Source organism: Schistocerca gregaria, chromosome 6, assembly GCF_023897955.1.
Source record: "Schistocerca gregaria isolate iqSchGreg1 chromosome 6, iqSchGreg1.2, whole genome shotgun sequence".
In the NCBI taxonomy this organism is placed as follows: Eukaryota; Metazoa; Arthropoda; class Insecta; order Orthoptera; family Acrididae; genus Schistocerca; species Schistocerca gregaria.
In genome coordinates, this window is record NC_064925.1 from 435,495,614 (window position 1) to 435,509,518 (window position 13,905).

A 13,905-nucleotide genomic window follows, 5' to 3' on the forward strand; every position below is an offset into this window, starting at 1 on the left:
GGGTCAGTCACAAGAAATTATGCTATACATGTCATGTAGTATTCACACTTTGGGAAGAAGGGGGAAAAGAGAGCTAGAATGAGGGAATGAAAATTGTACCTCTATTTACATCAAGTAATAAATATAGTAAGCAGGAACATACTGGCAAAGAGTATTTTTGAATCATTTTTTAAACTATACAAGAATGTACCAACAGATTACAATGTACATAATATGCTAAAATTACTTTTATCAGAAAGCTGTAGAATGTTCTTAAACAAAGATCTAGTTGTCATTAGAATTATCAACATCTTACACTCACAAAATTATGGCTGACTTTGACTACTGCTGCCTTAAAAAATTCAGTTCAGACAGTTATAAGAACTGCTTGCAAAAAGGAGGAAATTATATGTTAAACTGCAAATATTAGTTTTGTATCACTTCATATAATTATCCGATATGTACTGCATGAAGGGGCTTATTTACAATGTAAACACTGCACAATACATGTACTGACACACAAATATAAGAACTCTGGTCTTTAAATTTTAGGTCTCTGACCAAGGATTGCAGACATTGGCATAATAGACACTACACTAAGTATGGATACATTGCTCCAGACAACAGTGAACACAGACATCAGGGAGTGAAAGTATGCAGATACCACAGACATTTTACCTTGCATTCAGCTGATTGCGCTGTTTATTTCTGTGTTAATTCCATCTTATATATATCAGTGTAGCCCTGGCCATTCAAGTTGCGAGCAATTCGTATCATAATATCTATGCCTCCAAAGTTAAATTTTATAATCCACATCAGTAATGATTTTGGCAAGGTTACCGAAAATGTAACCAGGATACCTTCTTCTCTTATTTGTGAATTCGAAAAGGAAGTCATACTGCAAAGTTGTTAAGTAAATGAATGAAATCATATGTAATTCAGTAAGCATTTTGATTTTTTAACATGATTATAATTAAAATGTCATGTATGGTATTTGCCTTGTAAACATTGTTTTTAATCTTAATACATTAAAATATCATTAACTGTCTGCAGATATATATATATGAAATCTTATAACCATTTGGTTTGAGGCAAATGCATAAGATTGTCTTGGCATTGTATGACTTTCTTCACAAGCAGATAGCATCAGTGTTTTAAGTCAGTGCCATGTAAGGAGTTAAAGAAGCTATCTTTAAAATAATTTTACAGATTATGATAAAGATCTAACAGAAATCACCACAAAATACATAATATTACAGCTTCCATTTGGAATACACTTTAAATTGAAACTTGCTTATTAAAAGTGCATGTAAATGAGAGGCCAGATAAATTTCACTCCACAGGTACAATATAAAGGAGTGACTCCCTAATTGGTTCTCATATATTTTCTGCTACTGTTCTGTCATCCCAGATAATGCTTAGTGGATGTGACAGAATCCAATTACATCTTTCAGATTTAATTATCTGTGAAGTTGAGTGGCCCCTTGTAATTGGTTAGGTGGGTAAGAAAAAGTTCGTTGAATGCCATTTCCAATAGGACCTATAAAGAATTGGAGTGCTCGGTCTGCAAGTGGAAGATGGTTCATTTGTACGGTAAATTAAAGTATGTGAAACTCTTGACACAGATTAAAGAAAAATATTATCAAATGAAACAGCATGAAAGGCCTATAAAAGCACACAATATTTTTGGCTAGTTTTGTCAAAGTTCTGGAAGCTTGGAAGTATGTATTATTTTAAGTAATTGGCTCTCATTAAGCATACTGTTTCCAATACATATCATTATTCTTGAATTTGATTTTACTCCTGTTGTGGATAGCTATTCTGTTTGTATTTTATAAGTAGGGTAATACAAATGTTTCCTGATTTCCACAATTTGCAGGTCTCCTACAGTTCCGATAGCTCAAATGACATTATTTAAAATTGCAGAAATAATTTATTCTTGAGCCACTTTTTAAAGTGGAGACCAGTCATGTGTCAAGAAAAATATTCAGTACAAGTTGCTGGTTTGACCAGTGACATAAAGTTAGTGGCTGCTGTAATATCACATTTTGGTGAATAAACTCACAGTTTTGTTGTTAGGTGACAAAGCCAACGAATTGGGGAGGGGGGGTGACAAAGTGATCTGTAATGTAGCCCATTTGGAGAGGGGGGGGGGGGGGGGGGGGAGAATCGCCACTGATATCGTATTATAGTCATCACATTGTTTACGCCATTTTATCATGTTTCCTGCATCACTAGTCACAGCAGACAATTTGTATCAAATACTCCTCTTTATCTTCAGTTAGCTGAGTCAATTTTTTTTTCATCTATTCTCTTATAATTATTGACTGGAGCAGTAAAGTGAATAATTTGACATGCCTTCACTACTGACAGGCACTCTTACCAATTTACAACAATAACTTATGTCAGACAAAATGAAGAGGAAATGGCAGCAATTGGTCAAAAGATCACATAGATTAAATATGCAATAGTATCACAAAAAACTGTTTACACATTACAAAACGGGTCCCCTTGTAACGTTTTATTGAAATACTCTTTCATTTTGCCGTCAGTCCACTTTCAATCTGCAGCAGCCTCATATTCACATGGTATGAATTTACAGGCAGTTTATGTGTCATACCAGGGGCAGCTAGTCGCTGGAAGCAAGTTGCTGGTGAAAATGTTTGGAATTTATACAGATTTTGCTGTTATGCACGTAAATAAATCACTGCGGTGGTATTTAGTTACTTAGACATTATGTAATTCAAGAAGTTATATGTAACATAATAACACCACTACCCTTTATTTATTTTTTTTGTATATAAATTCCAACTATTTTCACTGGATCCTCTATTCCAGCAACTAGCTGCATCTGATACAAAACATAAACTCCCTGTAAATACGTAACATCTGAAGATAAGCATGCTGTGGCTCAAAAGTTAGTTCATGGAAAAACAAGAGCGCCTTTAAATTAATAATAATAAAAGCAGTAACAGTGCAAAGCGTTTTAACCACGGCTGCAGGCTCAATGTCCATTATGGATAAATCTATTAACATGCAAGCAAAAAGGAAGTAGATGAAGATAAGCTGGGAAGTATGATACTGCAACAAGACTTTCACTGAGTTGAAACACCAAAGTCAAAACAACGCCCTTGGTACATGGAACTTCATCACAACCATAATGCTTGGGAAAGCTTAAAAACTAATGATTAACAGTGTGTGCCATCAGGCAGGAAATATATTTGTATTTACTTAAATGGATCTCATCACAGCTGTTGCATTTTCAATGTGCACTTTTTTTAAAAAAAATACCTTCTGAAAATATAATATTCCAGTAAAAACAAAGGTATATCGTGTCTGTTTCAAAAATTTGTACATTGTTTTCGGTTATTTTCTAATATGACGGGAAGATAATTTAAAGCTTGGGCTTCTCTTTCTCCTGCACAGTGAGTCTTTAAAAGTACTTTTTTTAATTAACATCTCAGTTATGAAAAAAAAAAATCTGGTCAGAAAAAAGGGCGGGGGATGGGTGGTATGTGTTTAAACAGTACTACTTCTCTCCCTTCCCGTGTTTTGAAGTTTATGTATGTGCATTATTTGCATCAAAATACCTTTACATAATATGCATTTCCTGAATCTACCTTGCTGATTTAGTTTTTATAATGAAAAGTCCATTATAATGGATGGCGAAGTGTGTTAAAATACAGTGTTAACATACACAGTAGGTCACGCGACGGGTCAGTGTGTTAGCGAACTTTATCTAGCATTCACATTTCCTGGTTTTGGCAAACAGCAAACAAATTATCGTCTTCCACCTAACCTAGAGACCTCAGGCTACGTTACAGATCAGTCACCAAAACGACGTCCTCGGGGATGGAGTCAATTTCACACTCGTGCCCGTTCACAGTTTTCCTTCATTTCCCGAAGGAAAAACAGCATTGTTAACTGCTGTTCTGCCTACCTCCCAACCCTTCTTCGAAATCCAGTTCAAATTATACCAAATGGCTAGCCAAACATTATACACTCACAAGTGTATATATGTACAAATTATAGCTTTTGTAAATACTATACAAAACTAGATAAACTTGTCATTGAAAAAAATGATGCATGAGTGAACAAATAATTATAAGTTCGATTTATTTGGACGACAAATAAAACTTTAAGAGGCAATTCACTCTTCATATCAACAGCTACAAAACCTTCGATGCATTGATACTTCCGCATCTTCACAAATTTTATTGCATTCTCCCGATGATATCCGCATATATTAACGTTCCAGCAGCGCATATCCGCATACACTACATGGCTGCCCTCTTGCGGCCAATGTTCGAACATCGTGTGCCAGCATATTCTATGGACTAGGTTTGACCATTCAGATCGCTAGTTGTGTCCATTTTGTTAGGTGATTGGAGAGTATCTCATATTCGCAGTGATTGGTGCTGGGACAGTTCTTACAAACGCGGGTTTTGTAATTCTACTGTGTAAAATGCTGTAACTACATACCTGCAAATAAATAAAACTGATAAGGAAGTGTGCACACCACCAATCATGTCCGTTTTCTTCGTAAATACGTACGTATGCTTGTTGACAAGATGGCCTAGAGTGTAACACGTTTATAACCTTTTAAATACGTGTGGTTGACAAATGCATTTTGACGTGAGAACGTATGATCGTCATAACAATGTCGGATGTGCACTGTCAGGATATATTTGTAAATAAGCGTGACAGATTGACATAGTCTGGACGACACAATAAATTTACATTTTGTTGATTCCAGCGCTGAAGGGGAGAGTGAGCCTGATGCATCTTCAGATGGTAATTCAAACCCACAAGCGCAATCGGAGGCACATCAGGCATTGGCTACGTTTTGGGATCGTGTTACAGATGAAATAAAAAAGATTGGAACGGTGAGTACGACGATGAAATTTGGCAAAACGTCTAATTTTCATTCCGCGCCAGTGTAATTTTTTCCCAGTTCTTCGAATTAATAAACCTGTTCAGGTGGTTAAGCCGAATTTCCTCATTACAGATGGACTTGAAAACGCAAGCACTGCCTTTAGCCAGAATCAAGAAAATAATGAAATTAGATGAAGATGTTAAAATGATAAGTGCCGAGGCGCCAATGCTATTTGCTAAGGCTGCTGAAATCTTCATTCATGAATTAACGTTAAGAGCGTGGATACATACTGAGGACAACAAGAGGAGGACATTACAGGTAATATATTTCTTGTTTGATGACGTTAATGTTCACATTACAGTAGAAGTATTTCATGGTCCCCGGAGAGTGGTCCCTGGGATGTGGAAACAATTTTAAGGCACATTTTATTTTGAGTGCAGTAGCATGAAATGACTTCACATTTCTGTTTTTCAGTATTAGTTGTAGTTATAAAATATTGCAAAACTAAATTTAAGAGCTTCTATTAAAATATAGTCTTCAATGGACTTAGAGTTGCTCAACCGTAAGCTCTTTAATTTATAAATTCCTTCACATTATTAATGTGCTCAGGTAGATTGTTAAATACATATTTACCTACAATGATTCCTTTCTGTACTAACATTAACACCTTTGTGGAAGTTGTTTTTCATCTAGGGATATATATTCATGCTTTTCACTGTTTTTGTGAAAAGCGAAATGCTGATAACTAAGGACATTAATGAATATAACTCGAATTTCTGTAGACAATGATTCCATAACTCATTAATGAATGGAAAAATTTCAAACAAACTTTTTTTTCATTTTTAAATTGCCTTTAGCACTAATTGTGTGCACTGCAGAAGTAACTTAATCACTACTTCTTGTACTGAAGTTGTTTTCACCCACAGTTGTCCCAAATTCAAGAATGACTCTGCCAGAGATATGGTTCCTGCAGAGACACGATTGATTTTAAGATGGAAGTTTGTAAGACATTAAATTGACTAAGAATACTAGTATTTTTGTTAATTTTATAATGAATCTACAAGACTTTTAAAGAGCTGTAGACTACAGTAGACCATTAGGGTGCCAAGATGTAACGACAGAAACAACGTGGTTTGTTGAATGACAAATTGTGAGAGTACATGTAAGCATCTGCTGATGAAATTTGGTAAATATAAGAAATGATCAATTATATGTACACACATAAAGATTTTCCTTACTCAAGTATCTGTTCTTGGTTACATAAGTTGTTATGGAGCACTTGTAGGTTGTTGTTGTTGTGGTCTTCAGTCCTGAGACTGGTTTGATGCAGTTCTCCATGCTACTCTATCCTGTGCAAGCTTCTTCATCTCCCAGTACCTACTGCAACCTACATCCTTCTGAATCTGCTTAGTGTATTCATCTCTTGATCTCCCTCTATGATTTTTACCCTCCACACTGCCCTCCAATACTAAATTGGTGATCCCTTGATGCCTCAGAACATGTCCTGCCAAATGATCCCTTCTTCTAGTCAAGTTGTGCCACAAACTTCTCCCCAATTCTGTTCAGTACCTCCTCATTAGTTATATGATCTACCCATCTCTGTAGCACCACATTTCAAAAGCTTCTATTCTCTTCTTATCCAAACTATTTATCGTCCATGTTTCAATTTTGTGCATGGCTACATTCCATACAAATATTTTCAGAAACGACTTCCTGGTACTTAAATCTATACTCGATGTTAACAAATTTCTCTTCTTCATAAACGCTTTCCTTGTCATTGCCAGTCTACATTTTATATCCTCTCTACTTCGACCATCATCAGTTATTTTACTTCCTAAATAGCAAAACTCCTTTACAACCTTAAGTGTCCCATTTCCTAATCTAATACCCTCAGCATCTCCCGACCTAATTACACTACATTCCATTATCTTCGTTTTGCTTTTGTTGATGTTCATATTATATCCTCCTCTCAAGACACTATCCATTCCGTTCAACTGCTCTTCCAAGTCCTTTGCTGTCTCTGACAGAATTACAATGTCTTCGGCGAACCCCAAAGCTTTTATTTCTTCTCCATGGATTTAAGTACCTACTCCGATTTTTTTCTTTTGTTTTCTTCACTTGAATAACATTGTGGAGAGGCTACAATCCTGTTTCACTCCCTTCCCAACCACTGCTTACCTTTCATGTCAGTTGACTCTTATAACTGCCATCTGGTTTCTGTACAATTTGTAAATAGCCTTTTGGTCCCTGTATTTTATCCCTGCCACCTTCAGAATTTGAAAGAGAGTATTCCAGTCAACATTGTCAAAAGCTTTCTATAAGTCTACAAATGCTAGAAATGTAGGTTTGCCCTTCCTTAATCTAGCTTCTAAGATAAGTCGTAGGGTCAGTATTGCCTCACGTGTTCCAATATTTGTACGGAATCCAAACTGATCTTCCCCGAAGTCGGCCTGCACTAGTCTTTCCATTCATCTATAAAGAATTTGCCTTAGTATTTTGCAGCTGTGACTTATTAAACTGATAGTTCGGTAATTTTCTCATCTGTCAACGCCTGCTTTCTTTGGGATTGGAATTGTTATATTCTTCTTGAAATCTGAGGGTATTTTGCCTGTCTCATACATCTTGCTCACGAGATGGTACGGTTTTGTCAGGACTGGCTCTCCCAAGGCTGTCGGTAGTTCTAATGGAATGTTGTCTACTCCCGGGGCCCTGTTTCGACTTACGTGTTTCAGTGCTCTGTCAAACTATTCATGCAGTATCATATCTATCTTTTCATCTTCATCCATTTCCATAATATTGTCCTCACGTACATCACCCTTGTATAGACCCTCTATATACTCCTTTCACCTTTCTGCTTTCCCTTCTTTGCTTAGAACTGGGTTTCCATCTGAGCTTTTGATATTCATACAATTGGTTCTCTTTTCTCCAAAGGTCTCTTTAATTTTTCTGTAGGCAGTATCTATCTTACTCCTAGTGAGATAAACCACTATACCCTTACATTTGTTCTCTAACCATCCCTGCTTAGCCGTTTTGCACTTCCTGTCGATCTCATTTTTGAGACGTTTGTATTCCTTTTTGCCTGCTTCATTTACTGCATTTTTATATTTTCTTCTTTCATCAATTAAATTCAGTATTTCTTCTGTTACCCAAGGATTTCTACTAGCCCTCGTCTTTTTACCTACTTGATCCTCTTCTGCCTTCACTACTTCATCCCTCAAAGCTACCCATTCTTCTTCTACTAGATTTCTTTCCCCCATACCTGTCAATTGTTCCCTTATGCTCTCCCTGAAACTCTGTATAACCTCTGGTTTAGTCAGTTTATCCAGGTCCGATCTCCTTAAATTCCCACCTTTTTGTAGTTTCTTCCATTTTAATCTACAGTTCATAACCAACAAATTGTGGTCAGAGTCCACATCTGCCCCTGGAAATGTCTTAAAATGTAAAACCTGCTTCCTAAATCTCTGTCTTACCATTATATAATCTATCTGAAACCTGTCAGTATCTCCATGCTTCTTCCATGTATACAACCTTCTTTCATGATTCTTGAACGAAGTGTTAGCTATGATTAAGTTGTGCTCTGTGCAAAATTCTACCAGGCGGCTTCCTCTTTCATTTGTTATTCCCAATCCATATTCACCTACTACGTTTCCTTCTCTCCCTTTTCCTATGCTGAATTCTAGTCACTCATGACTATTAAATTTTCTTCTCCCTTCACTATCTGAATAATTTCTTTTATTTCATCATACATTTCTTCAATTGCTGTGTCATCATTAGCATATAAACTTGTATTACTATAGTAGGTGTGGGCTTCGTGTCTGTTTTGGCTACAATAATGCGTTCACTATGCAGTAGTAGCGTACCAGCACTCCTATTTTTTTATTCATTATTAAACCGACTCCTGGATTACCCCTGTTTGATTTTGTATTTATAACCTTTGTATTCGCCTGCCCAAAAGTCTTGTTCCTCCTGCCACCGAACTTCACTAATTCCCACTATATCTAACTTTAATTTATCCATTTCCCTTTTTAAATTTTCTACCCTACCTGCCTGATTAAGGGATCTGACATTCCACGCTCCGATCCGTAGAATGCCAGTTTTCTTTCTCCTGATAACATCATCCTCTTGAATAGTCCCCGCCCGGAGATCTGAATGGGGGACTGTTTTACCTCCGGAATATTTTACCCAAGAAGACGCCATCATCATTTAACCATACAGTAAAGCTGCATGCCCTCGGGAAAAATTATGGCTGTAGTTTCCCTTTGCTTTCAGCTGTTTGCAGTACCAGCACAGCAAGGCCGTTTTGGTTAGTCTTACAAGGCCTGGTCAGTCAATCATCCAGACTGTTGCCCCTGCAACTAATGAAAAGGCTGCTGCCCCTCTTCAGGAACCACACATTTGTCTGTCCTCTCAACAGATACCCCTCTGTTGTGGTTGCACCTACGGTACGGCTGAAACACACAAGCCTCCCCACAAACGGCAAGGTCTATGGTTCATGGACTTGTAGGCAAATAGTGTAATAGCGAAAAGAAAAATACTTTAACATATTGAGTAACCAAATTAATTAGCATTGCAGTAGCCAATTGGATGACTGCACAGACAAATTCAAGCAGACCATCAAATACAGTTAGTGTCATTTGATATTGTAGCATAGATGTTAGTGTGCAAGACTGTTACGCCTTCGGATCGAGTTCGAACCTTATTGCCATCACATGTCCAATGTTTGTATTACCCAGACAATATTGTGAAACTGATAGATTGATCACCATATAGTGGAGAAGACTTGCAACAAAAACCACAAACACACACTTTTACATTTTTAGCAGTCTTTTTGTACCTGTCTGCGGCTCAGCTTCGTCACTATATATATCCTTTTCATAAGTTTGCTGTTGTCTGTCCTGAATTTTCCATTGTTTTGTATTGCCCTCCTGTTCAGTTTTAGGGAACCAAAAGAAGAACACACTTGGCAACACCATTTCTGGCAGCCCACTTGAATTTGCACGCACAATGACATGATTGACTAATATAAATACTAATTAACTCTGGAATGGTGTAACAAATTGAGTTGTTTCTTAACACTTCATTTCTCAGTGCAACCGTCCATGTAACAGGCTGTCTCTGACCATCCTGTAGAAGCAATTTATGATAGCTAATGCAGTCTAAACCATTACTGGTATTTGAGTAGTTGTGTAAGTATAACGAGCATATTTTTTCCCTACATATGGAGACATCATTACTCCTAAACTCATATACTTGTATCATTCATTTTTCTTAATTTCTTCACCAAGCCAGGTGGCACAGTGGCTATCACACTGGACTCGCATTCGGGAGGACGACAGTTCAATCCCGCATCCGGCCTTGCAGATTTAGGTTTTCTGTGATTTCCGTAAATCGCTCCAGGCAAATGCCGGGATGGTTCCTTTGAAAGGGCACGGCCAACTTCCTTCCCCGTCCTTCCCTAATCCGATGAGACCAATGACCTAGCTGTTTGGTCTCCTCCCCCCGTACAACCCAGCTTTTCAAGACAAGTCAACCTTTAATTTTCCTGATGTGCATATTCCTGTCTGTTATTTCTATGTTTGTTCTAGATGTGTTCCTTCTACAAAATTTGTAACACAGTCATATTCTCTAGTTTCACTCAATGAAAGAACATTTATTCTGACGCTTTCATTTGTGTGATACACAATCGATTGATCTATAGAACCTCAGATGTTTATACCTAGAAGTTGATATCTTAATTCTGAATATTTTGTTGATAGAGCCATTGAAGAGTAATTCATTTAGGCAATCATGAGTCATGTGGTACTTTCTGATGATGCTGTGAGGCTATGATGCAGCTGTTGCTAACAAGACAATTCTATTTGTGTTAGTATAGTGTAGATTAAATTTCTGGTTTTGTCTTGTTCTCCGTCAAATTTGTCAGTAAAAGAGCCCCTACAAAGTCTCCATTTCCTGCCCTTCTTTCCAAGTGTTTACTATTTAAATCAGATCTTGGAAAGCATTGTTTCTTCTGTAATATGAGAAGCCCTACTTTGGCAGCTCAGCTACTTTTTGTACAGATAGTGTCTTTCGGAAATGTATGTTTTGTTTACTAAAAGTGTTTGTCACATATTTGTGTAATGGTAATGTCATTTTGCACAGGATTTTTTTTTTGTGCTCTGTGACAAATAGTCTAGTGTTCATACATTTATGAACTCTCCTATTGTAATTATAAAAAATCAAGGACGACTTCAGAAGAGCATTAACTCTTCATATGAGATTGCCAGTTTCTCCTAAACCCAGTTGAACTATTTCTGTAGTTGTAATGGCTATGCTCACAGTCACCTAATGAAAACAAATTGCTATATTAACAGAATTGTGAAAGGTACACTGCTTTTCTATACATTAATACTCTCTGGCTTTAACTGTGAAATCATTCACATTTGTTGTGGATTTGTGTAGTAAGTTATGCTCTTTAGACCCCAACACAAAGGAGAAACTTTAGAGTGATTAGAGGCTAGGCATGCATCAGTACACAAAAGTAGCTGTAGTGCATGCCACACTAAATGCTGATTTATTGTATATTTATTACTGTGCTAATAGTAATAAACAGCATTTTCATTATTGCGGACAGCCAAAAGAATGTTTGTATGTGCATTAAGTTCTACTTTGAAAAAAAGTCACTATTTTGCCATAGTATGATCCCTACTCTTTGTGGGGATATGGATATTTTCTTTGTTGCTTAGTGTAAGAATTCAGTGTGTTCACAGTTTAGTCTCTGTTGGTACTAGGGCTTTTGGTTGTTGCTTCATGCGGTTTTCACTGGTTTTTTTTTGGGCTTTGTTGGAATGGGAAAAAAAAGTGTATCATAGTTTGGATTCTACTATAAACATTTGGGCTTCTTTTAACTCTTGGAGTTGATCCACAGGTGATAGAATGGAAATGCTTACTACCTCCAGTAAGACAACAAACAGAAATGGCTTTCAGGATGTTTTGTGAGAAAAGCACAACTTCGATTTTGTGCGATCAATATTTTTGAAAACCATGCTGGATGACATCATTTGATTCGAAATGCCATTACAATTCAGCACAGACTGTACTATAAGATTCTCTGACAAATAGATATCAAGGTTATTGGTCAGTATTTATGGATCACTTCTGTTCCTCTTCTTGTAGACAGATGTTATCTGTGCTTTCTTCTAGCCACAGAACACAGTTTTTTGTTCTAAAAATTTGCGACTTATTGTGGTTAAAAGAGAAGTAAACTCACCCACAAATTCAGTGTAGAATCTGATAGGGATTCTTATCAAGCTCTGGAGCTCTGTTCAGTTTTAAAAATTCCAGCCTGTTCTCAGTGACAGTGGGAGTATTATCTCCATTATTCACCTTTGCAGTGATGCAAGAATTTAATTAGGGCAGTTGTCCTGGATCTTCCTTTTTCCAGAAACGTGCATAAATTTATGGTTTGTTAAATATCAATAATTCAAATGCACAGTGAGTTATGGTACCCCATAGGGAAGTGGCCATAAGCAATAACTAGATGATCGCCTAGTCCACTTAGTGTGGATACCTAGACCCCTCATTCAACATGTTGCAGAGGCTATTCAGACAGCCATTGATAGAAGAATATGCAACTGTGTCCAGATTATGCCACACATGGCAACAAATGATGTGTGTCATCTGGCCTCCGAAGTGATATTTTGATCATTCTAGTGCCTGGCATTGAAGGTTGAGAGCACCAGGCTTGTTCACAGTGCTATGGAGAAGCTCCTAATCTGCAGCATTATCCCCAAAACTGATTGTGGTGTCATTTTACTGAGTTCAGTTGAGGGATTAAATAAGAAATTTCAAGGATCTGTAACAAGCTAGGCTGCAATCTCTTAGACTTAGACCATAAGCTCGAGTCCTGTAGGGTCACCCTAAATGGGCCAGGCGTGCTACACATCTCAGAGGCTGCGATCATGGTAGCTGTCTGTGTATGAGATGGACACAAGGTGGAACAAAGTACAGAAATTTGAAGCACTCATAAAAAACAGTGGAACTCACATAATACTAAGTACAGAAGGTTGGCTAAAACCCAAAATTGACAGCAGTGAGAGTTATCATGTATATATCAAAAGAGGGTATTGGGAAGTGGAAGTATTGCATTTATCACAGTAGAAAAGAAACTCCAAGCCATTGAGACAGAAACTAAAAGTGTATCAGATTTCTTGAACAAGTTAGTACGGAAGGTGAACATAAACTTATTTGGATCCTTCTGTCAATGAATAGAATCACTCCCAGACATAACTGTAAACTTTAGAGAAAAAAAAATCTTAGTTCAGAAGATATTTCCTAACAGTACTGTTATAACTGGATAATGTTACGGTTTTGTAACAGATGGAAAAATCCAGTAAAGCAATAGTAATGACTTTGACTGGTTGTGAGGTAATGGCTGCACTCAGTTAACAAGTAAAATGGAGATTCAGCCACACACAATGCAAAAACACTAGTTTAACGCCTTTTGAAGAAGCATGCTTCCATAATCAGAAAAATATACACATCAAGAACCGTCATTGCGTGAGTACATTGAGAAATGTTTATCCAGACAAAGTCCTCCATTATATCCTTTATTTTTAAAATGTAAAAACTTATAAAAGAAACTTAAAAAGCCATAAAAATTTCACATGCAGTTCACTAATAATTGGACAAAGGTCATTCAAAATAAGGTAAAGTGAATACAAGGATGTATTTCAGCTTCATGATGATGAAAAGTCAGCTGTAGCCATGCATATTTATGAAACAGCCCCTGTTTTGTTGGGAACTGAAGAGCATCTCAGTCTTGCATGTGAAAAATAAAGTTGGGAAACTGGATTTGCTGGAACAATTGGAAATCATGATACGTAGGACAGAAGGTGAAAATATGTTAAATGAACAGGTGACAAAAATGAATTAAAAAAAATTGGAATCATTATAATTTTAATTTCAACTGTTTTAATTACTTGAAATGCAAGTCATATTAGTGATACAGGTGCCTAAACATGTTAAGTGTGTTGATTTGAAGTCCCTGCCATTAATGTAGGGGATGTTTGATA

General features: G+C 36.9%; 1 protein-coding gene across 2 annotated transcripts in view; it reads left to right on the forward strand.

Annotated features, from left to right (window-relative positions):
- The first annotated feature begins 58 nt into the window (after nt 1-58).
- The window catches only part of LOC126278293 (nuclear transcription factor Y subunit gamma-like), a 40,621-nt gene continuing 26,774 nt past the window's right edge, over nt 59-13,905 (forward strand). Inside the window, exons 1-3 of one of the 2 annotated variants that reach the window (XM_049978304.1) lie at nt 59-4,529; nt 4,736-4,865; nt 4,988-5,173. In XM_049978304.1, coding sequence (XP_049834261.1) covers nt 4,507-4,529; nt 4,736-4,865; nt 4,988-5,173 — 339 coding nt within the window. In that variant the 5' untranslated portion in view covers nt 59-4,506. Of the gene's footprint in view, nt 4,623-4,735; nt 4,866-4,987; nt 5,174-13,905 lie in introns of both variants that reach the window. The other variant, XM_049978305.1, reaches the window with a different exon arrangement.